The 25,978-nt window shown below is 40.1% G+C and overlaps 1 protein-coding gene across 1 annotated transcript; it reads left to right on the top strand.

The window, feature by feature from the left end:
• Positions 1 to 920: 920 nt before the first annotated feature.
• On the top strand, positions 921 to 24,502 carry LOC148901612 (matrix-remodeling-associated protein 5). Its single transcript, XM_088989487.1, has 17 exons — positions 921 to 997; positions 3,399 to 3,522; positions 3,707 to 3,843; positions 12,094 to 12,223; positions 12,695 to 12,933; positions 13,824 to 13,975; positions 14,710 to 17,556; positions 17,675 to 17,907; positions 18,293 to 18,566; positions 18,649 to 18,792; positions 18,976 to 19,494; positions 19,592 to 19,763; positions 19,927 to 20,187; positions 20,320 to 20,446; positions 20,653 to 20,733; positions 20,833 to 21,979; positions 22,055 to 24,502. The coding sequence occupies exons 1-17, from the start codon at positions 969 to 971 to the stop codon at positions 22,606 to 22,608; spliced, it is 7,170 nt and encodes a 2,389-aa protein (XP_088845613.1). The 5' UTR covers positions 921 to 968; the 3' UTR covers positions 22,609 to 24,502.
• Positions 24,503 to 25,978: the final 1,476 nt, after the last annotated feature.

The raw sequence follows: 25,978 nt of genomic DNA, 5'->3' as shown, positions 1-25,978 counted from the left end.
TGGTTAGCACATCTGCCTCACAGTGCAGAGGTCATGAGTTCGATTTCGGGCCCCAGCCTAGGAAGCCGTATCGACTTTTCACACTGTTTATAAATGGCACTGGGTATACAGACATACACCAAACCAGAAAACGTTACCACTCCTCAGCAGATACAGTTTATTAGCCACTGTTTGCACATTTCCCACTATGTCTAAAAACTTGTCAACTAGGTTACAATTATCTCAAGGTATGACTGTATTCATAAATGATTCTGCGTTGTCACCATAAGCGGATCAGATGATGAATGAAAGTATGTCTATCGGTATTGCAGAAGAACTGTATTTGAAGTTGTAGCTTGTAAGCTATTTTGCAAGTCTTGTGCTTTCTTGTTTGGTTTCTTGACTGGACTGTTTGCAAATAAGTGACAAAAACGTCTTGTTTTTCGCTAATGTTCGTGAATACTAATTAAGTAGAGGTGCAACAGCAAGTTCCCCGACAGTGCCTTTCTTTTGACCACAGAGTGCAACCCACACAAACGATCTCGCTCTGTTGGAATCCCTTTTGGAAACAAGGAAAAATGTTTTCATGAGAAACAATGCCCGAGATTGCAATAGTTGGCAAACAACAAGCTTGAAAGAGTAAGAAAGAAAAATAATAATACTTTAATGTTTCTAGCAGACGACTTTGGAGAGAGGAAGGGGAGTTTTGGGGAGGTGAAGGAAAGGAGCGTTGGCGTAGGAGGAGATGGAGAAGTGGTGCAGCATTCCTGCCTCAACACACCAAACAAGAGCAGAAAGGAGGAAAGAAACTAATCTGAAATCCAGATGCCTTAAGGACCGACAGAGGCTCGAATTAATCCAAACATGCAGAGAGCTCCATCCCTTCTTATGTTCTGTTGTTTTTCTTAGACAAGTCAGCATCGGACTAACACACACTGCTTTATTTTAATCTAAAAGCTCCACGACTGTTTTGCGAGTCTTTATTTCTTATGCCGGTTGTTTGTTTTGGAATTTACAGGTGAGTGCATGAACATGCCTACAGCTATTACAGATACTTTTCATTGAACCTGATTTACCTGAGTCTATTTTTTTGCATTTTGTGGAAGTTGTTTGTTTACCTCTGATATTGTTCAAATATATTGTGGTTTTTTATGAATAGATTAACCTGAATTGGAACGTACCACCAAAGCTTTCTTTTTCCTTTCTTGAATGGAAAAAAGGTGTGTTGGTTGGTTGTGAGTGTAATGCAAAGGTGTCAAAGTCAAGGCTCGGGAGCCAAATCTGGCCCGCCACATCAATTTATTCGGCCCACGAAAGCAAATCAAACTTGTGAAATTCAATGATGCTTGCAAAAATCCGAAACAAAATTTTAAATTGTCAACCACAATAACAGTTATTATTTTGTACTTCAAAACTATTCATTAATTTGTTGTGCGCTATTTATGTAATATGTGGACAGGATTAAACATTCTAATGGTTTTCCCAAATTCATAACGGCCCTCGAGAGGAAACCATAATTACAATGTGGCCTGCGGCAAAAAATGACTTTGACAGCCTTGGTGTAATTGTTTTACCAAAAAGATGTCATCCTTGGCACCACTTTAAGGTACCAGCAGTCCTTTGGCCAAAATATTCTCTGGTGTGAGCCACACTCAATAAAGTCTGGTGACATTGAATTTGTTTCATCGCAGGAGATCCGGTAACTGAAATACTAGAATGCCAACGTGAGGTGAGGTCTCACGATAGATTGTTGACTTTTTAGGTTATTTATTGTTTTTGTTTACTATGTTATAGAACAGATATTTTGTTGTTGAAAATCATCACTAGTTGGAATGAATGTCAATCGTGTAAAGGTTTAAAGCCCTGGAATGTGGCTGTTTTATATATTTTTTTCTTTTTGAAAATAAGTATTTGGATTTTTAATGACCTGAAGATGTTTCTGCCTATGGAGGTTGATGAGTACTTCGGAGATCGTTTCAACATACACTGTTGTTAATGTATACCAGAAATGTCATGCTTGAAACCACAGCATGCCGACCTCACCTTAATTCCTCAGGCATCAGTCAAATAGCGTCTTCAACACGTTAATATATAAGAAATGAGAAATACTTCATGAGATGCCATCCGCAATTGCATTCATGACATATGTGAATGAGGACCAAGATTCTCAAGTGAGAGTTTCCCAACTCTTGAATCTCATTCTGAGGTTCCTCAAGGTCACCCTCAGCCACCAGGATGCATGAAAGTGATCGACAAGTGAGCCTTTTCAGCTCAGTCTCTAAAGTCAGCTGCACACTGTGTGGCCATAGGAATCAAAATATGAATCGGGAGTTAACAGTTACCATGAAGCACCGGGCTGGGCTTGGGTGGTATGGGTGCGCTGAACAAGATTGGGAACATGCCAGTATTTTCCAATTCTTGTTTTTGCTTATCCTTTCATCTTTTACTTTAAGGTGACCCTCTTTTCTGATCGTATTTTGTCCTCTCCAAACTCTGGCCAAAGGTATCCTGCTACGCACTCTGTTTTTACTGTCTTCTGTTTCTTCCGTCCTCTCCCACTGTCTCCAGGACTGGAGAAGTCATTAGTGAGGAAGACCTTGTAAAACTGTAGCTTGAAAGACAATTCCAGATCACTTTTAGCGGAGAGGAGTTGGATTTTTATTGCATTTAACTCTTTCGGGGATAGCGGCTACTAAGGTGGACAGCTTATCGTGCGATCTGGTTATAAGGTGCTTGAAAGGGTTCAAGTTACGATACCATTAAAAGGAGACGATCACATCTGAGATATATTCGAGGTGAGGGCAGAGACTCCATAGATACACCTTGTCCAATGTGTTTCCGTTTGTACATTAGGCATATTAAAACATAGATTGTGGACAAGTACTGGACAGTAAATCACGGGTCACAGACCTTTTTCAAAATAATTTGCGTGTCACTGTATTTTGTTTTGTTTCACATGCTACACAGCGTTGCAATGTCATTGAAATTGTGGGTTGATCGGATTGTTGATGGAATTTTGTGGATGAACCCTCGCCATCCCATTCACTTGTAGTACAGGGCAATTTCGCTGAAATTGCTTTTATAATGTATAGTAAACACACCCAGTGAATACCAAATGTGATGCAGCATTATTGTTGTTGGAGCTAAATTCAACCTTTCATCGCTTAATGATTACATTCAATTAAAATTCATTCACTCCTCAATTTTGTGGACTGTTTTCCCCCTCCAGGCTATTAGGGATTAGGGTTTATTACAACTGAATGTGAGAGTGAGGCACGGTGCTTGGTGAACTGTACGCTCTCTCACATCCGGCCGCCATATAACGACTTTGAAATAAATGTTTGAATGCTGTATTGTACATGAATGTACCAACTGTTAATTCCGGTGCTAATTTGTACATCTTTCCTCACTTTCTGCAGATGTATTCATGGTGTCAGCTTCTTCAGTGATTTAGTTATGGGGCTGAGGTGGTGCATAAAGATCTTTTGCGGGTTGGCAGCAGTGTTTGCTCCTCTTCTCCTCTCATCACAACTATGGCTAATGGTAAATATCTTAATGACATTGATCTGTTATCAGGCAGGTTCAATTTGCATGAATTAATATCAACGGTCAGCCACTAAACTTTTTGAATCTCCTTTTAAGTTGCCAAACTCAAGTCTGCTCTTGTTCTTTCACACCCATCTGTACTTATTGGACCGTCTGGGCTTTCATTTCTCTCCTATTACAGATCTCACTTGCTCAAGCTCAACCCTCCTGTCCACGGAGTTGTAGCTGTCCAAGTGTCAAAGATGTTCACTGTACATTCAGACATCTCACGGCTGTACCAAAAACTTTACCTAAGGACACAGAGAGAATCAACCTGGGGTACGTTTTTTTTTCAGATTTTAAAATTGCACTGGAAAATCTAAACAGTGTTACTGAAGTTGGGGCTGTCACTGTTCGCAAGGTGGTGATGGTGGTTGTGGATCCCAAAAAAGCAGGAAGGAGGGAGCAGCAGGTTGTGTTTGACAAATTGTTTTAAAATAAAGTCAGCAGGAACAAAATCTAAAACATCAAAATCATCTGAACAGAAAAATACTAAGTATAAAAAAAAAAACAAGATGAAACGAACCTGACACGGTGCGGCAAACGCATACACACTACAATGACCCGACACCGAATGGTCGCGCTGGGAATCCTTTTAACTGCCACTGATTGGAACGACCCACACCTGTGCGGCTGTGGGCAGGGCCGACAGCGCTATCTGTTGGCCGCCAACCTGAACGTGGCAGTCTGCCACTGATCGGGAGGACCAGCACCTGTGCAGGTGCAGGCGGGGCTGACAGCGCCACCCGTTGGTCACCAACCAGATCGTGACAGGGGCAAACCTTAAAATGCTGTCGGAAATAATATGTTGTGGGTTATGTCAACAAAACCGCCAGTCTGTTAACGATCCGGTTATTTGATGTAGACCTGTTTTTGTTCTGTCTAATATTTCAAATATTCTATAATCTTGTCTCAACATGTATGACCATTATACATGGCTGTTCATATATTCTCATTAAACTCATGGCATGTATTTTTTTTCTTTTACGTCAAAGCAATAATCAGGAGGCTCGGCAGCTCTCTGTGTATTTAATATGACAACTTCTGTTTGAAAGCCAGGAGCTCAAGGTTTAGCACTAGCATGCGGTTGTAAACTTACGCTGAAGTGGGAAAACCTAATCACTTCCATGTGGGTCTTTGCAGAGTGGATGAAGGTTTCAGCACAGTGGTCTCACACAGTAGATAAATAACACAGTCACTTATAACAGTGTCGTCTCCAGATATGATTTAAGTGGTGTATTTGAAAGGCTGCAGGAAATGTTACACACTTGTTTACAGAAATAATGTGCACAGGAGGCTCCTGAGATGGGAAAAAGTCTTTTGTGGCAATTCACACTCTCAAATGCTTCATGGAAGACCTTGTCGTTTTGTGGAATACAAAAAGTTGATATTTATAAGTCTGGGTTTGGACACGTTTTTTTTAGCGGCACTTTCTGCATGGTCGCCGACAAGAACCAGATTTGAGTTAGGGAATTGTTTTAATGTGAAGACAAGGAGCTGTGTCTGGCTAAGAGTAGGTTAACTGAGAGCTTACACAGAAGTAGGTTAACTGAACAATAAAAACAATTACCATAACAAACAACCAAAGTCAAAAACAACAACAAGCCTACATTATTTGATTAAAAATAAATAAAAATAAATTAAAAGACAGTCATTTTAGAAAGGGACTTCAAAAATTGTCATGTTATGGATGTAGTGTGATGTGTGACTCTACCCCAAACATTGCCCTCAACTGCACTAACTTTAAGTTGTTTTTGCGTTGCGTGGAAATATTCAAAAGTGAAGTTGCCCAACAAGGATCGACTTTATAAGATATGGAACTGAAACAAAAGCACAAATACAAAAACTTAAATATTTTTTGATCAGTGGAGTAAAGTGTAAGATTATCCATGATCAAGTTCAGACAGTCCCCTCCTCACACTCTGTCTCCGCAATGCGCTTACTCACTGTACACTCTAACTGTCCGCAGTCGAAATGCAACATTCCTCAGGGTTGCTTTGAGTTCAGCCCAGTGTCAGAAGCTACTTAGCAGCGGCAACAGAAGATGGCGACAGCTGGTGCAACGTGGGCTGAATTTGAGGGGGATTACCCTTCATCTGATAACCTCTCCTGATCATTGAGTACTGACGTGTGGCCAATTCTCTCAGACTCAGGTACAGCGGACGTTCAGAGTTTGCTCTATTTTGACGGCACATTGTTATGCCAAGACTTAAGGTGACAAAGTCTTCCGAAAACAAAATAAGTGTTAAATGAAAAGCTAACGTTTAGGTTAGGGAATGGGAAAGTCAGCAAAGTCAACATCGTGATGGAACGTACTGGTGATGAGACAGAATGAGGCACTGAGTTTAAAAGATGAAGATTCTGGAAACCAGCAGGAGATCACTCCCTGAAGATTTCAGAATCATAAGGTGCCATACGACATGTCAGAGATGTCCCGTACTTTGACACTAGGCCATGAAGCAGGGCAGTTGTAAAGACAGGCCTCGAACAGCAGAATATTGGATGTAATGCAGCTGCCTTAAAGCTTGTTTCAAAGGCCCAGTGGGCAGGCAGGCCCAGACCCAGTCCAGTCAATTTGAGGTTAAATAGGATGGAGGTTATTTGATAAGGACAAGGACGGATAGGGACCAGGGACGATTATTTGAATAAGGACGGAGAGATAAGAACGGAAGGATGCACAGGTCATCGATGAAGCACGGACTGACAAAATAGGGTAGCATGCCCATCTTTTCTCATTCATCTTCATTCTGAGGAACATACATGGATTGATCTGAAGACGTAGAGGGGGGTACATGCCGGTTTCCAAGTTCAGTGACTTAACAAGGGAAAATATCATGCATTTTTACATGCACATAGTTTGAAATGTGTCACTCGCCATTTTTCATGCGGTATTTACAGATTTTGTACATATGTACACTTTCAGATTGAATCCAGGGAGGCATGCAAAAGTCATTCTTCTGATGGATAACTCATCATCAAAACACATACTTCCTTCCATTGCAGCAGACATGTTGTGCAAAAAGGAAATAAGACACTTACAACAACGCCATGCAATACTGTTGGCCCTATGTTTCATGGAAGCAATGCTGACGGTTCCCCCAGGTTGAATTGAATTACTTACTAGTGGATGACTTCCTCACTGTAAGGAAATGCTTCATGGTAATTGTATGTTATTCATTTGTGCTGGGTGTGTGTTTATGTGGTGCAGCGTACGATCCTACAGGAATAAACAGAGCACATCAGCGGACCAGATATTTGGAGGTGGACCAGACCTTCAGGGAACTGACATAACGGCCTTTAACAATACCAGACCACCCACTTAACTGTTGTTGAAAGACGTGACTTTGGTATACGTACATGAGGCTTATCCAGTGGCTTTTATTTACATTTCGGGACGTTTTTTTGTTTTCCCTATATGATATGAAATGGAAATGGAAGACCAATAAATAAACACCACTCTTAATATTTATTATTTGAATGAATAACACTGAGGAGGATCGTACGGAGAGCAGCCATAACCCAAATAATATATGAGACCACCACGCACACCAAAAAAAGTTATTCAGTGTGACCGGTAACAAGTTGCAAGAGTCATATTCTACATATTACACTCTTCAGATTCAAGTGATATTGTTTGGTCCGAGTGACCCATTTACAATACATGTCCTCCTGTACACTTGGCCCCCTTGGATCCTTATCTGAAGTCAACAGTCTAAAACTTGGGTCTTAAACTGGACAGTGACTTTAAACTTGACCAACAAACTGCTGTTGTTCCAGCTTTACGTGTGTGAAGCTCACAGTCGTACAGGAGTGGTCCATCGACCACGGTTTCTTCAGCCATCATCTGTACTTCTTTGAAGGTGACAGACGTTTCACTTCTTATCCAAGAGGCTTCGTTAGCAAACTAAAATTTGTTGATATCTCTCTCTCTCTCTCTCTCTCTCTCTCTCTCTCTCTCTCTCTCTCTCTCTCTCTCTCTCTCTCTCTCTCTATATATATATATATATATATATATATATATATATATATAGAGAGAGAGAGAGAGAGAGGCAGAGATATCAACAAATTTTAGTTCGCTAACGAAGCCTCTTGGATAAGAAGTGAAACGTCCGACACCTTCAAAGAAGTACAGATGATGGCTGAAGAAACCGTGGTCCAAAAGTCCAAAAGTCCCCAAAAAAAAAAAATATATATATATATATATATATATATATATATACCAAAAATACATAAAGATGGGTTCCCCCTCAGACCCATTGTTTGTAGCATTGACTCGATCCTCTACATACAATGTAGCCAAATATTTAAAAACTATCTTAGCTCCGTTGGTTGGTAACACAGAATATCACGAACACCACAGGGTTTGTCATATTGGAACCTGAGGAAACTCGATGTGACTTCTCTCTTTACATCTGTCCCAACCCCAGCAGCAGTCTCAGTCAGTGGTGAGGACGAGACTACTGGCGGACGTTTCTCTGCATGAAAGAACCAAACTTAAAGCGGATCACATCTGCAAATTATTGGAAATCTGCCTTAATACTACGTATTTTCAATTTCGGGAGAAATTTTATAAACAAATTCATGGTTGTGCTATGGGCTCACCAGTTTCACCCATAGTGGCTAATCTGTACATGGAAGAGATGGAGAAAATGGCCCTCACACCTTCACGGGGACAAAACCTAGACACTGGTTTAGATATGTGGACGATACTTTTGTCATAATTAAAAAACAAGAAATTCAATCCTTCACAGATCACCTCAACTCTGTAGACATCAACATAAAATTTACTCGTGAGGACATTAAAGAGAACCAACTAGCCTTCTTGGATTGTAAAGTAATTATAAAAGAGGACAGAGCGCTAAAAACAGAAGTCTTTAGGAAGGTTACACACACTGACCAATTTTCGATTCGAACCATCCTCTACAACACAAACTAGGAATTATCAGAACCCTCCAGCATAGGGCTAAACTAATACCAACTAGCATTGAAGGTAGAGAAATGGAGTCAAATCATATCAGGCGAGCACTCACTAACTGTGGGTACCCTCAGTGGTCATTCAATAAATGTCAGAAAGAAAGAATAGGGATTGAAACCAATAATTCTCAAGATACAAAAAGGAGAGGACGAGCAGTACCTTACATTGCAGGAGTTTTTGAAAAATTACAAGGAGTCCTTTGGCAACACAAAATTCCTACTTATTTCAAACCGATAAACACGTTCAGGCAAAAATTAGTGCATCCAAAAGATAGGCTACCAAATGTAATGTAATGTAGTTTATTCCATACATTGTAAGAATGAAAATTGTAAAGAGCAGTACATTGGGGAGACTCAACAAATTGTCAAAAAAAGACTATCAACATCGCAGGGATAATACAAGTGGGCCTCAATCGGCAGTACATTTGCACCTAAAAGCTAGCAACCACTCATTTGACGACAATGAGATTAAAATCTTAGCGAAAGAACATAGATGGTTTGAAAGGGGGGTAAAAGAAGCGATTCTTATAAAACAACAAAATCCTTCTTTAAACCGGTCTGGTGGGGTGAGGTTCAATTTGGATCATTCATACAATAGCCTGCTTAGGCAAAACAGGTTAGGCAACATTCGTAATGCTGATGAGGTGATACCGGTGGAAGTGGGGGAAATGGGCCAGTCCTTAGTCAGGAATGTAGGAACAATCAGTGGGGCCACAGGGAGTGGTCCTCTGCTCCCCCCAACCTGAGAGTAGGGACCTATCATAGCTGTGTCCGGCGCCGCCATGGCTGGACATTAGGGATATATAAATATGGCCGATACGACCAGTCAGACTTTAGTTCTCTGACGAAGCCTCTTGGATAGGAGGCGAAACGTCCGAAACCTTCAAATTTGTACAGATGACGGCTGAAGAAACCTTCTCATCGATGGACCACTCCTGTACGACTGAGAGCTTACACAGACGTCTCTGCTCTAAGGTTGGGGGTAGCAGAGGACCATTTCCTGAGACTACACTGATTGCTTCCATTGTCCTACTGATTATGGTCTACGACTGGCCTGATTGCCCCATTTGCCCTGGTATCACCTCATCAGCATAAGTAAGCCTGTGTGGCAACGATCTCGGGAGTGTGTTGTAAGCAAGATCCAAATTAAACCTCACACCACCATGGCGATTTAGTGAAGGGTTTTGCTGTTTTATGAAAATAGCTTCTTTGACTCCCTTTTCATACCACCTATTTTCTTTTGCTAAGATTTTAACTTCATTGTCGTCAAATTTAGGTGCATATGTACTGCAGATTGAGGCCCACTAGTATTATCCCTGTGATGTAGATATAGTCTTTTTTTGAGAATTTGTTTAGTTTCCCCAATGTATTGCTCTTTACAATCTTCATTCATAAAATGTATTGAATAAACTACATTGCTTTGTTTTTCATTTGGCAGCCTATCTTTTGGATGCCCTAATTTGCAAAGGGTCCTTTGGCAACACAAAATTCCTACTTATTTCAAACCGACAAACACTAAGAAAAAAAAAATCACAATTTAACAACTATAGTATGTATATCTTCGCTTGACACTTTGATTGCTTATAAGTGCTTTGAAGTGTATCATATGAGAAGATTGTTTGCCTGGAAAACGCCAGAGTTGTTTTGCTTGGTTCTTTTAATTTCCGTGATACTGAAGATTTGAATTCAAAAATAACAATGTATTTAGTATTTCTAAACAGAAATAATGCCTCTGTTTATGTACAAATGGAACATCGAAGTCATTGGTAGTCGCAGTAACCGAAGATTTGTGCTGCTCTTCCAATGTGTGATGTGAACAGAGAGGACAACCTATTTATTTTTGCTGTATACGACTATTATTTGGGTTTGGCGCAAAGATATTCGGTTGAACCCTTGACTGTACATCAATGAAAATTTAGAGAGCTTATTGCAGAAGAAACAACGCAAGCCCTTAGTTTATTGCCACTGAGTTTTACGGATGAAGCCGTATGTACTTTTGTAAATCCTGAAGTTTTCCATCACTTTCTGTTGTTTTACTTGTTGGTTACTCAGCAACAATAATCGAGCAATACACTAACAATTGCCAGGATTAGGTTTTCACTATAGATCTTTAAAAATATTTTAAAAATTCACCCCTAGATATTAAAAAGAAATGTCATATTGTAAAAAAAAATACAAATAAAAGTAGAATTTATGAACTGCATATTTCATCGAGTCAAAGGAGAGTTGGCTCAGTAAGTCAATGTTAACTGTCCGTACTTAGTGCATTTGTAGCCCTGAAACAGAATTTTGGAAGGCCTTGCTGTCTCACCGTTAATAGAAAGTCCCTCATTTTCATGTATTTATTTTTTTGCACAAGGGTATGAATAACATACTGTATTTGATTCAGGTGTTTGCTGGTATGTGTTGTATCTGGCATGAGAATGGCTCTTGGAAAGATGTTGTTTGTAATGTGCTTGTAAAGTTTTTCAATTGCGCTCTGTGTTCTAACTGCCAGTAGCATTATGTGCCAAAATTGTATTCACACATGCTCCTGCTTACTTACACTATGATACCTTTGTTAGAATGAAACAGCACAATCTAAAATCCCCGACGAAGATGGGAATGGTTTTCAGTCCCTGTATTTGGATAGTGCACATCAATGGCAAGGGTAATCAAGTGATAGCCAGTGGGCAGAGGTGTAGTCGAGGGTATACGCCGGCATACAGCGTATACCCACTTATTTTTCGGTCGGCATTGCGTATACCGCTATAGTTCAAGTACCTGTCTGTTCTTCCCTATTCAACTGTCTGGAATGATGCACAGAAAATTTCACATCATTTGACATCTTTGATTTCCCCCCTCTATAGGGTGATCATATTAATTTCTACCAAATTATGTAGCATCATTTTGTTACTAGTACATCACCTGCTCATTATCAGTAAAGATATTCAAGATCATTGTCCCCCCATTTAGAGCTGGTGTGTTTTCGAAGTGTTCCTCTAATTTTTTAGAGCAGTGTATTTTGGTGAATTAATCTGTTCAGATGTTGAGAACAAATGTATTTTTATTTTATGACAGTACACTTTTAATTTAATTTATTGTTTTTCATGTTTGGAAGAGAATGATTTGTGTTGTATTTTATGTTAAATATGAATAAGAATGCATTGTCAACTTCAGATTTAAAGTATTTTATTTAAATAAATGTTCTAAAAATAACCAAAACACCATGTTTGCCTCATGATAAATACATTTTACATTCATTTGTGTGACCAGTAGTAACTAAAAACTGCTCCTAATTAAGTCATGATAATTTCATAATAGTGAGCGAGTAGAAATGACAGATTTTTGGGTAAATAGAGTAGTCCTACATGTCAATCAATCTTTGAAAATAAAAATGATTACTGCAACCTGAGCAGTTTTAAGGTGGAATAACAATGTTCACCAAAAGATGTCAGATATTGCTCAAAAGTGGCCTCAAACCTAAGACTGCACATCCAGATCAGAAAAGAGAGAGCGGACAGACGGACCTGTCCTGCTACTAGGTAAATGTGTTTTTGCTCTTTTTGCTTCCAGATATAACAGCTTGACTGAGGTGAAGGCATTAGAATTTAGGTCACTACGGCGACTAGAAATGCTCTTGATGCATGGTAACGACATAAACACAATCCACCAAGGGGCATTTTACAGCCTGCGATCGCTTCAGGTACTATATGTAGATGTATATCTGTGGATAAACATGCATAAAAAAGCTGCAACCAAACAAAATATTGTATTTTTGTATACATGGTAAAGAGATTACATTATCTACTAGATTAGATTATTTATGAAACAAACACAACCATGACAGTCAACACTAAAATTATGGGTTCCACCTATACTTTTTTTTTGTTTGGTTATTTGTTTTACACTTTATTTATACTGTATAACACAATTCATGCCAAAAGCACAGCACCTAAAATTCTTTACAACAGAAAAATTGAATACAACAAAAGGAGTTTACTAACCTTACTAGTAGAACATATATTGATATTTAAATGCATGGGGTTGAAGTTCATCCTTCAATTACACCGTGTGAATTCAATTAAAGCAAAATTAGTTTTGGTTTGATTGCAATATTGTGAACTTGCCTCTGTGAGGCAGTTTTAGTAACATGAATTCTATTTTTTTTTGTCAGATATTGAAATTGAGTTATAACAAGATAACAACAGTGAAACATGGACAGTTCGATGGTATGATGGGTCTGATTCGCCTGCATCTAGACCACAACCTCCTCAGCTTTATTGAGCCATATTCTTTTTCGGGTTTGACTTCCCTCAAACTATTACACCTGGAGGGGAATCTTCTCAAAGAGATTCATCCTCATACCTTCATTACAGTGTCACTATTAGGAAACTTTTGGACCTCTGGACTCAAGTAAGTAAAAAGACACACACGGACGCACACACACACACACACACACACACACACACACACACACACACACACACACACACACACACACACACACACACACACGCACGCACGCACGCACACACACACACACACACACACACACACACGGTAATACGGGCAGTTCATGTCAGACTACAAAATGAATTTTAGAAGCTTCACCAATTTTTTTAGACACAAAAATATGGAACAAGCAAACATGTACCGAATATAGTTCATCAGGCTTGCTTTTTTTGCACTACCTGTTCTGGCTTGACCCCTTTACATTTCCATGGCTTTTGGGATTGGATTATCCTTTATTAGTCAGTGGAGAAAATTACATTTCACAGCAGCAAAGTGATGAAAGTAAGAGGAAAAGAAAGGAAGAAGTACAAAAACAAAATATAGGACCTGCTGTAAAGGCAACCACTCTCAAGGCGCCATCTTGGAGTCAAAACAACAACAAAAACAGAATAACAAATAATGTGACACAACAGAAAAGACACAGACAGTCATTCAATCTTAAGCGCTTTGTGCACAATCTTTGTTGTATGAAGCGGTTCTAGACGAAAGAGGAGCGGATCAAAGCGTCTTTTCCACCAGTGGATAGGGTGAAATGTGCACGTCTGCTACAAGCTAAATGTTGAAAGCAAACACGAAGCAGTAGCATCCATTGACGAAAAGAGATCGTCTCACATCTACTGTCCCACATAAATCCTTAAATTCCTGAGAGTTCCACATATGCATCAATGCTCCTTTCTTTTCAACGCGGGCTCCTCAAGCCATGCATCCATCCAGCCGCAGACTGTCCAACAGCACCGACCTTACCGCTGAACAGTACCTGGATTCTTAATGTGACTGTTTTCTTTCCTCAGGCACCTCCACCTTTCAGATAATATGTTGGAAAATCTCCCTGCGACTGTCCTGAACACATCTCCCAGATTGGAAATTCTCAGTCTTCATGGTAACCCGTGGACCTGTGATTGTCAACTCCACTGGCTGGTACGGTGGAGCTCTACACATGAAGGTATTGTATAAAAACATAACCATGAATATCATTGTGCTGAAATTTCCCAACCTGTCACTGTTTCTACCTTCACACAGCAGAGTGTGATGCCCAATTTGGAGTTTGTGTGCCAGGGATGGATGGATCATAATAAGTAAAACATATTCTAAATTTAAAAAAAAACGTAACATTCGAAGTCATGTGAAGAGTAATCGGAATTGTGTATGTTGAGTGAAACCACTTGCTGACAAAGTAATGTGCATTATAAGCAGACACGTCAACCCAGACACCTTTAAAGGCTCATAAGAAATATTTAAAAAGAAACAAAATAATTTGCTAAAGTGTTCATAAGATCCTTTGATATTAAGACTACTCTGGAATTAAAATTAACATAATTTTCTTCATCATTTTCTTTTCTTCTTTATCTATGATCCCTCTGTGCTGCTCTGTTAAACAGAACTACAGTATGCTGATTTCAAATTTATGGCATAATATATTCTGGAGTAAGAACTACATAGTGAATAGCAAGAAAGTTGGAGATAACCATGTTGACCAACCTTTTTGGTTTCTCAACATTTACAAACTGTACCAAATAAGATGTACATCATATTTAATACGTCTCTTGGGAATTCTGTCATTTTTGTATGTATCTGACAGCTGACTATCCTTGCATTCTTCCTTCCTATCATCAATGTATACATTAAACTACAGTATTTACTTGAAAAAGTAAATACTTCTTCTATTTTTGTGTGCAGGTGTAATAAAGTGTAAAAAGGATCGTGAGACGAGCACCACAGAAGTTTGCCCTCAGTGTTTCTCTCCTCAACCATTGAACGGGACAATATTTCTTGGATTAAGTGAAGATCAGTTTACCTGTGAAAAACCAGCGCTTCGCTCCTCCCTCAAACTGAGGGACAACCCTGTGTGGGCTGAATCTGACACAGAACCTGACCTACCATATACCAGGGACTTTGAAAAGCCCTTAGGCCATTTAAGCTTTTTTCTCTCAGATAGCTCTGGAAATAGTGCTCATGTGGACTGTGATGTGCGCCACCCTGGAGACGGTTCTCATATAAACTGGACAGTAAATCCACGGTCATTTCAAAGGCTTTCTGCCAATGTCTCATTAGCAACCACCCTGGAGTGTGAGATTGATCGGGAAAAATTACAAAATCTGTGGCAACTTGTCGCATATTACTACGAAAGTCCTGCTATCCTTGAAAGAGGTCAGGAAAGAACTAACACCAGCAGAACTACGTTTCAATATGCCCAAATTGCCAATGAAAGTTCTCCTTATTTCACAGACTTAAAAGGGTATTTGGTGGCAGAACCAACATGGCTGCTTCAACAACGAGTCTCTTTAAAGCTAAATAGACAACAAACAACAACCAAAAAATTGGTTTTGGATTTGACAACCGTCATTTCCAAAATAATCCACAGCCGCAGAGGGCAGCAGGATACCGATGAGCTTTCTTCCTCTTGGGCAATGATTAACCGTGATACTGCACAGCGGGTCAATACGGTTCTTAAAGGAACAAATGTTCACTTAAAATGTAGTGTTGTCACTTCAGAACAGGATGTAAAAGTGGAGTGGTTGCTCCCAGATTTGTCCTTTGTGGAGGGTGAAACTGAAAAATGTAAAATTGATGAAAATGGGGATCTTGTGATCATGAATACGTCACACTCTGACTCTGGTCTCTATCATTGTATGATCAGAACCAAAGCAGGGGTTGATTTGATGTCTTTGAGGCTTACTGTTAAAGAACGATCACCAACCCCTTCTGCCTTCAATGGCAAAAAAATTGTAGTTGGGAAGGGTAGTTCAATCTCTCTCCCATGTGAGGTGACATCAACAAATCCCAGTCAAACTGTCTGGTACATGCCAACAAACAAAGTACTTTTTCCGACACAACACACAAGAAAGGCAGCAGTCATGGAAAACGGGACATTGGTGGTGAAGAAATTAATGGAAGAAGATTCGGGAGAATACAGTTGTTTGGCCTCAAATCTCTATGGAGTCGACATGTTGTCTCACATGGTGGATGTGACAGAGGAAATGGTCTCTGAAGTACGGACAGAAACAGAGGAGAAAATCTTAAACACTGACGTTGAAGAGGGTTCAGCGGGAGATTACCAAGAAACTCTTCGCCGTTTGTCAAAACAGGTTCCTGCAGTAGGAATTGAGCAAAAGAATGGTTTGTTTTCAAGCAAAAACCCAAAGAACGATTATAAACGAAAACCTACCATTGTGGTGAAGGCTTTGGATCCAAATTATTGGGCGGGGGTTTTGGCTAAAGCCAACGCTAAACTACCCATTGCACGGGCCTCAGAGGTAACATTGCCATATTCTCCCGCAATGATTGTGCCAACCAGTTTAACCACAGTTTCTTCCTACACAACTGCCAACATTGATGCCATTGCTACTGTTTCGGAATTTAGTATGGAGTTAACAACAAAGGAAACACAACCAAAAACTTCACAGACTCCATCCGTCACAAGTACAGAGTCAAACCTTAACTATGTTAGTGGGATGACAGAAAAAAACAATGAAGCAATTTCAATTGTCAGAAACCAAATTGAAAATGAGGAAAATCGGCAATTTGGTGCAGGACACAAGAAATTTGTTCCTGGTCACTCAAACCGAAGAAGGCCACCTTTTAGACGCAGAAAACCATTCATGAGAAGAATTCATACTGACCACAAATTGTTTCGTAATTCCTCAAACATGCTGAAATCTTCTTTTGCCCCAACAGCCACAATTATTACTACCACCATCACAACCTCTAGTTGGAAATCACCTGAACAAACTATCGTCACCGCCGGTTATCAGACAGAGAAAGTAGGATTTAAAGAATCCAACACCAAAAGTCATCGTCCAGTTCAGGATCTTGAAAGGCATACAGCTTTTCAATCAGTCAAAAACATCGGAGCCAAATTAGAGATATTGCCAGAAACACATATTTTACCTCCTCCAAAATCAACTACTCCTCCAAAGACAGAAGTCAACTCTCATCACACGGAAATGGCTGTGGTGGAAACAGAGCAACAGAGTACTAATAAAAAAATAACAGCAGGGACGAATGTGGAGATTATAAAAGAAAACGTTGAGACACAAAGAAGGTTAATAACAATCATTCGAGAAGAAACCCAAACAATGAACACACAGCTTGAGATGGTGACAAAATCATCTAAGCATGGTTTGGTCACACAGAGTTACGGTATGGAGCATAATATAGTTTCAACATCCAAAACACCAAAACCCAACACTCCTTCCCAAGTGACCTTCAGAGAAAAGATAAAGGAGGAGAACATCCACACCAAAAACAAGGAGATCAATAGAGCAGAAGCAAATCCTGAAAATCCTTATGTTGCTGCCATCCCTTTGCACCCCTGGCTACACCAACACAATCAAAGAAAAGCGCAAAAAAACTCTGCTCACGTGCCACAACTGCATCAAAACAGAAATTCAGAAAAATCACAGGTCAATTTTCCACCACCGGCTCCCCACATTCCCCCAACTTCTTACTGGCCTTCAAACCGCCATGAGTACCCTATTCATCGAACTCGGCAAAGGCAACAATCATTTTTGCCTCCCATGCAAGGTACATAGTACGTTTGGAATAGATAATAGAGTCATAGCTTCATGGAACTCAGGACATCTCAACAGGCACAACCATATTGTGTTGGATAAATGGTATATCTATTTGCCCACTCTTCCAGGTGCTGTGCTACATATTGTACCCACACAAGAAACCAAGCGTTGGCTCCACGAAAGGGATCAAAGCCCAGGCGGCACCAACGGTCCTGAGATCACAGCTAAAACAGCAAAACCCACAAACAATATTATCAAGCCAACAATGGTTAATTCTCCATATCAAAATAATCATTTTGATGCCAGGATTCAAGTCAGAGATCAACTGTTATTATCAAAGCTGAGGAACCGATATAGACAGGTTGGTTCGTCAATTCTTTAAATATGCTACTGTAGTCCCATACATACAGTAATTCACATGCATGATTACATGTCCTGTCACGCTATCATCTTCAATGAAGCAGAAACTCATGAACATGCACAGTCAGACTGAATGAATGAATCCAAAAGACACCATTGCATTTTTTTCATGTTATTGATGAGGCTTTTATTCGAGGTCTTTTCAACCTAAATGCCATTCCAGTTAAATGTGATTATAGGATTGCTGCAAAAATGAATACAAGGATGGACTGTGGCATATTCTTTGTGTTTTTTTCTTTCTTTCGCTAGTGGTGATTTTGATGAAGCATACATTCCAGGTAAAAATGAGTTGGGGCTAATTGTTTGTTTTTCTATGTTATTTTTAGGCATATATCGATCGTCTATCTCAGCTAGGAAAAATAGTGACACCTCAACCTCGTATTATATACAACAATCCTCCAAACCCCATTCAACTGAGTCCCATACCTCTTACCAGACCTTCCCCCCTTAGAACACCAGTACCGACAACGCCATATCCCGAACAACCTATGAACCTAGCCAAAACAACAGTGTCCTCCTTATCTGGTTTGAATCTGTCCCCACACTTACTCCATCCTACCACCTCCAGATTACAACACGGGGGTCAGTGGCACATTCAAGGTACGCATCGAAAGTTTCTAAAGTTTATTCTAAAAGATACCCTTTGTATAAAGGTATTTTTAATTTCAAATGCTGCTGTTAGGAGTTGGCGTCGGTGGGGCCAAATCTCGCATCACTTCAGTGAACAAAGCCAGTGTGTCGGTCCTGGCAGAGGGTGAAGTTGTTCTTCATTGTACAGCAACAGGGAATCCCGAACCAAGCATCTCATGGACAAAAGTTTCCACAGGTAAAATGTTTAAATGATAAAATCATAAGTCCGTTAACATACTGTAACTGGAAGCCATTTGTAATGTTTGAAATATTGACATATGCAACCTTTTGTGCCACTTTATACAAAAAAAAAATAACATTGGACACTTCTACGTGTGTTTGACTTGTTCCAACCCTTCTTTTTTTCCCCCCTCTGTAGGTGCCACCATCCCAGCCGACACAAAGCATGGTTCCCGGTTTGAAGTATTCAAAAATGGAACTTTTGTAATTAAAACAGTCCAGCTACAGGACAGAGGCCAATATCTCTGCACTGCCCAGAATAAGTTTGGATCAGATCACATGGTTATTACTGTAGCAGTTCAGATTGAGGCCCCCAAAATCCAACCTCCCACGTCGACAGAGATAGCAAACTATTTTGGAAAAAGTGTGACACTTGACTGCCTTGCTTCTGGAAAACCCCCAGCTCAAATTTCCTGGATTCTACCGGATGGAACATTTTTTCGGGAAATCGGGAACATTCATTTGCCAATCTCTCAAATGTCATTGCATGAGAATGGGACATTGCAAATACATTCAACTAATTTCTCCAGTAAAGGAGACTATAAATGCATTGCAAGTAATGCAGCTGGTGCGGATACAGTCACTTACCATCTCCATGTTGCAGCTTTGCCTCCAAGCATCAGTGAACCTGCAAGTGACGTCGTAATCATTCCAACAGGTATTGGACACAAGACAAATATCTGTAAAGTTATATTCCTTGTAACTTGTGCAGTAAAAACAATCTCAATGCAACTAATTAATTAATTTCTATCCAGGGAGGAGTGTATATGTCCATTGCTCATTGAAAGGAGAACCTTTGCCAACCTTGAAGTGGACACTGCCATCAGGGATCCATGTTAGACCATCACAGTTTCTGGGACATAAACTCTTTGTATTTCCCAATGGGACACTGTATTTCAGGAATGTCTCACCATCTGATGCAGGAAGGTATAATCTATATTAAGGAGTGATTTAGTTGTCCATCGTTTTCATTGCTCATCTTGATACATTCTACAACTTAATAAACTGATGTATGTTATTGTGACCACGTTAAGGACAGTCTTGCCACTTTTTGACACAGAAATTGTGTTTTCTATTATCCTACACACAGCTATGAGTGTTCGGCCACAAACACTGTGGGAATTGCGACGAGAACAGTCCGTTTTGAAGTGCGGGAAGATTCCTCCTCACATATTCGTCCTCCTCCTCTTCCTTTTGCTCCTACTCATCATCATGCACTGACATCTCGCCAGCACTCAGTCTCAGCTATGTATGGCTCTGCTGTTTATTTACACTGTCCAGAATCTAGTGGATCCAAGAGGGGAACCATCTGGCAGCTGCCCTCTAAAACGATCCTGGAGCATCACCACAGGTGACAAAAATATTCAATTATAAACATGATCATTCCATACAAGAGTGTTGAATTTTGAACACGATTAATTGCTGTTAGACTCAAGTAGATATTTTAATATTTGGATAATTTCTCTCTTTGATTTGCCTTCAGTCCGGAGAGACCAATTAAAGTGTTTCGAAATGGGACTCTAAGGATTCTTCAGTTAGCAGAGCTGGATGGTGGAAATTATCTGTGCTTCTTTCAACGACCGAATGGAGAGGACATGGAGGTCTTTCGGGTATGATTAGGCCAGGCAAAGATTGAGCATGTGAATTTAAAGAGGAGCATATTTATTGACAATTACCAGCATTCATCCTATATTTTTTCTCAACAATCACAAATGTAGCAGCAGCAGTAGACCGTGCAAAAAAAAAAAAAAAAAAAAAAAAAAAAAAAAAACGTGGATCTCTTCAGTCTCTCCTTCATTGCATATTTCTGCATCAGGTGGATGTTTTAATGACACCGCCGAGAATCGAACATGTGAGGACAACCCAACCGAGAGTCAACTTTGGAGAAAAAGTCCAGGTATATGAACAGGTTGAATGGCACGCAGTAACACAGTTGAGTGGCATCTAGTGAAAACAACAAATACATCGAAAGCATTTTGTGTTGTTTCTGTGTTAGGTGGACTGTGTTGCAACGGGCCTCCCAGCCCCAGAAGTCTCCTGGAGTCTACCTGATGGAACGCTAATCAACAATGCCCTTCAGTCTGATGATAGTGGCTATCACAACCAGCGCTATGTGATTTTTGGCAATGGAACATTACTTCTTCAGCAAATGGACAAAAAAGATGAGGGTGACTACACTTGTTTTGCCAAGAACAAACTGGGTCAAGATGAAAGGAAGGTTAGTGTCACGGTTGGCCCGAATGCCCCAAGAATTAGTTTCAAATTTCAATCCCTGATCACAGTGAAATATGGAGAATTAGCCCAGATGAACTGTCAAGCCACTGGTGAACCTACACCACAAATATTTTGGATCTCACCACAAAATGATGTGATTCCAACGTCATCGGACAAATTTCAAATAGCGGAAAACGGTATGTTAGTGGTCAAAAAAGTAACATTAGCTGATGAAGGGAAATATGCCTGTGTGGCACGAAATTCTGCTGGTGATGACATTAAAAATGTGATTCTTGAGGTTGAATCCAGGGAACCCTCTATCAACAGCAACAAAGGGAAACATGCCCAAAAGGTTGTTGGCATCTCATATCAAACAGCGCTTTTAGATTGCAAGGTTGAGGGAAAACCTGAGCCAAGGGTTTGGTGGATTACACCTTACGGCCACTCACTACAACCCTCTTACCTCAGTGGTCGCTTTCAAGTACATCAAAATGGAAGTTTGGAAGTGAGAGGAGTGAGGAAAACAGATGAAGGGAGATACATGTGTCTGGCCAAAAACCATCTCGGGGAAGCATCCCTTTTAGTCGATTTGGACGTGGCAGCTATAGCAGAAAAACCAAGTTTTACTGTTCCTAATATTGAATTCATATCATTAAAACATTATGGTGGGGAATTGCATCTGCAGTGCACAGCTCGTGGAAAACCAAACCCGCAGTATGTATGGTTGCTACCTAATGGGACAATGCTGATGCCTGGTGTTAGACTACAACGCTTTACCCACCATCATGGTAACGGGACTTTGTGGATCACTCATCTGGTTGAAAGCGATAAGGGAGTTTACAGGTGTCTCGCGAAGAATGTGGCAGGTCAAGCAGAGAAGCGTTATGCACTGGAAGCAGGAAGGAAGCCGGTGATCAGAGGGTCATCAGGTACAGTATATTTTTCAACTTTATCATGTTTGGGCCAGATCTTGTTGCAGTCCTGTAATATTTTTTTTTTTGCAGGTGGACTTAAGATCACCTATGGCCAAACGCTCAACTTACATTGCACAGTTGATGGCTGGCCACAAGCATCCATCACATGGACCCTACCCAATGGCTTCACATTGGATAAACCTCAGACTATTGGTCGAATTACGTTTCTTGCCAATGGAACCCTGCAGATGAGACAGATTGCTACTTTTGACAAAGGGACATACACCTGCAAAGCCTCCAATTCTTTTGGCACATCAATATTGTCATACCCTATCACTGTAATGGTTTATCCACCACGCATCACCAGTGTGCTGCCGTCCATAACCAGAGTTAACCGGGGATCATCTGTTAAGTTAAATTGTGTTGCTGCAGGTGTACCCAAGCCGGAAATCACTTGGACTTTACCTGGCCGTACGACATTAGTTCCACATAACCGCTACATAGTTCAAGGAGGGATCCACATGACAGAGGATGGTACCCTCGTCATACAGAGTCCAGTGCTCATTAACTCTGGTATCTACAAATGCAATGCTAAAAATGCTCTAGGAACAGATTTTAAATCTACTTATCTTCAAGTTAGCTGAGGGACACGTTGACAGATTTCCTGTTCTGCGACCATAACATCAACAAACACTCCCAGTAGCCTAAGAGGGGTCAAGATTTGCCCATAATGAAGATAATGTACTAGTTTACATTAAGGATGACATAGAGACAACCCACTGTAATTGAAGGCATCTTAATTCTTGATATCTTTTTCTTCAACTCATCAGTTTTGTTTTTTAGGTCATCCCAGTGGTATCACCAGACCATTTCTAACCACTATTAATGCATTGTGCCCGAGAATCAGGTGAGAACTGACCATTGGCAGCCAGAAAGGGCAAAAAAATTGCTGCGCAGTGTTAATGTGCCACAGTGATCCATAATGTTTTCCTACGTTCATTAATTTGCGACATGCTGGGGAAAGACACTCCCTGAAAAACATACATTTTCTCAGGAGAGACAGTAAAATCATTTTTCACAGCAGCACAGACTCACGGCAATAATAAGAGGGATCAGTAAGCTAGTCTAGCTACTTGTGTTTAAAATGTTCAATTATGTTTTAATGAACAGTAAAATTTACAGTGCAGAAATCTTAATGAAAGGACAAACTATAATGGAACATTGTATATGTATTTGTTTAACATTCTATTGATCCATTAGCAAGCTACTTATTGGTTTATGGAGGATCAAAGATTGGCTGTGCCATTCTAATTCTAGCACATCAGCCATTCCATTGGTGGCATACTACCTCAAATGGTAAAAATAATGTTCTGGTATTCCTGTGGCGGGTTCATCCATATAGTATGTCTAATCCTCAAAGCAAAATAAAAACAGTCTTTTGTTTTGTATCCTACTTTTATTTTTTTACTCTGTCAAAATTACTACGTATTGGGAAAAGGTAATTAAAAACAAAACCATTATGACTTGGATAGAAGTAGATTTTCTTTTGAGATTATTAAGCGTATCAAAGTTGTTTTTCAATGCCAACCCTAATTCGATTAACATTTGGAACATGTGTAAAATATACATAAATACAAAATATAATGTTGTGCAATGCAGTGTACTGTATATAATGTTCAAAATTATAAAACATTGTTCTTTTCTCAATTCAGTCATTTAAAATTTCATATACAACATTCCAAAAAGCTCTGAAAAGAAAATGTTTACCATTTGGTTACTCACCTTTACTTTTAATAACACAGTCAGATCTTGGGAACTGAGGTCACTAATTGTGAAGGCTCTGTAGGTGAAATGATTTCCAATTTTTGCTTGATGTAATACAATAGCTGCTCAACGATAAATGATCTATGCTATCCTAGTTTCAGATAACAGTATGGACTTCTGGCAGGTCTTGGGATTGTCTTTCTAAAATCAGCAAAACATCACCTTGACCTGGATGATAGCGTACTGTTCATATTTCGGGATGAGTGCCATTCATCTCCAGATGTACAAATTACCCATGCTCTAGGTACAAACATACTACAACACAGATGCTGGGTTCTGAACAATCTGTATGGTCCTTTTCAACTCAGAAGACATGACCTATCTGATTTCGCAAAACAATTTGAAATCCGGATTCAGTTGTTCACTAATTGCTGAATCTCAACTCATCTTTGCGTGGAAACAATTCAGCCTTTCAAGTATGTCCCTTTTATTCACAACAATGCTACTCACTTGTTTCCAATTAATCTCTTCTCATGTGCAATATTCCAACCAAGTGTTTTTGAGTATTCTTCAACTTCCTCAGTGTTTTGTAGCCCCTGATCCAGCCTTTTTGGAACATGTTGCAGGTAACAAATACAAATAAGAGAATGATTGCAAAAAATAAACAAACCCCCCAAAATAAGACAACAATGTAAAGTGCTGAGCTCTGAAAGTCTTGTATTTAGAGTCGAATACAATTTGAAAAGATCTGAAAATAAATTAATCCTCATCTCATCTCTCATCTCATTTTCCGTACCGCTTATTCCTCATTAGGGTCGCGGGTGTGAGTGTGAGAGTGACTGTTGTATGTCTTTGTGTGCCCTGCGATTGGCTGGCAACAAATTCAGGGTGTCCCCCGCCTCGTGCCCGAAGACAGCTGAGATAGGCTCCAGCAACCCCCGCGACCCTAAATTAATCCTGTTTTTATTAATATTTTACACATCCCAACATTAATGGAATTGGGATTGGTATATCTATCCATCTTTCCAATTCGCTTAACCCAACCACGCTTCCAGGGGCACTGGAGCAGAGTGCAGCCTTCTTCGAGCCGGTAGACAGGGTTCACCCTGAACTGATAGTCACCCAATTATAGGGTGTTAGTATATGTTACCCATGGTTCAATGTTGCCCTGATGATGTAGACTGCAATTTGTGTGAAATTGTGTTAGATGTGTTTGGGGCGTCATTATTGTTATACAGAGAAGACTTACTCATTTTGACAGTTCATTCAATTACAGACAAATTTCCGTTACACTTGGCCATGACCGTGTCCATTATTTTGGATATTATATTAACCACCAATTCAGTTTGATCCGCAGTTTTACACCTACAGGTTGTCACATCTCGTTGCCATCCTGGGCGCGCCCCGCCCCTCCTGTCACCTCCTCCGTCACTCCCGGGAGATGGCCCCTCCAATCATAACTCACCTGGGTTCCCACAGCTGATTGTCATTCACTGATTGTGCCTTCTGTCTATATCTGCCTATCGGTCACTACCGTCTCCGTCTGAGTATTTTTGGATGTTGCCGTTACCACTACCGTGCTGCCGGGTCTGCTATTGTTTAGTTATCTTCCTCCACTCTTCCCTGTTTGTTATTTTCGATACATGTTTCAGTAAAGACTCTTGCTCCTTCCAAGCCTGTCACGTCGTGTATTTCGGGTCCTTCCCTTTCGCCAAACCCCGTCGCTCGAGTCCTGCCTTTTTTCACTCGAGCGTCGTCACACAGGTACAGTGAGACCTCAACTTACAAACACCTTATCTTACAAACTTTTCGTCTTACAAACATCAAATTTATGAAAAGTAAACCTTATAATAAGCACTATTTTCATAATACACACCCACCACGGCTGGCAGAGTGATCTTTGGTGGAAGCACACAACCGAACAGCACCAGATGTTAAGTTACCAACAGTCCTTATGGAAGGTGACTCTCGTTCCATAAGCCATCAACGACCATCAAAAAGGTAAATAAAACTTTATTTTACAGCACAGTTTATTTCTTTAATTACAGTCCTCATGTAATGCGCCTCTCTTTCCAAACAGCAATTCCCTTTGACCTTCGACCTCCAACGCCATTCCATCAAGCCATAAATGACCATCACAAATGTAAATAAAGTAAATTTATGATACAATGCAGTGTATTTCTTTCATTACAATACAATAGCACATTTAATATACATAGAATAAGGTATGTTGTGTGTAGTTTTAAGGCT

The sequence above is a fragment of the Hippocampus bargibanti genome, linkage group LG02 (genome assembly GCF_051943395.1).
Source record: "Hippocampus bargibanti isolate YZ-2025 linkage group LG02, ASM5194339v1, whole genome shotgun sequence".
NCBI classification, from domain to species: Eukaryota; Metazoa; Chordata; class Actinopteri; order Syngnathiformes; family Syngnathidae; genus Hippocampus; species Hippocampus bargibanti.
This window is presented reverse-complemented; position numbering and strand designations above follow the sequence as displayed.

Bases quoted from the DNA above. Each gene is read 5' to 3' on its own strand.
- LOC148901612 (XM_088989487.1), top strand. From the start codon at position 969: ATGCCGGTTGTTTGTTTTGGAATTTACAG. The intron at 3,523-3,706 runs GTAAATATCTTA...CTCCTATTACAG, and splicing joins CATCACAACTATGGCTAATG to ATCTCACTTGCTCAAGCTCA. The intron at 3,844-12,093 runs GTACGTTTTTTT...TTTTGCTTCCAG, and splicing joins ACAGAGAGAATCAACCTGGG to ATATAACAGCTTGACTGAGG.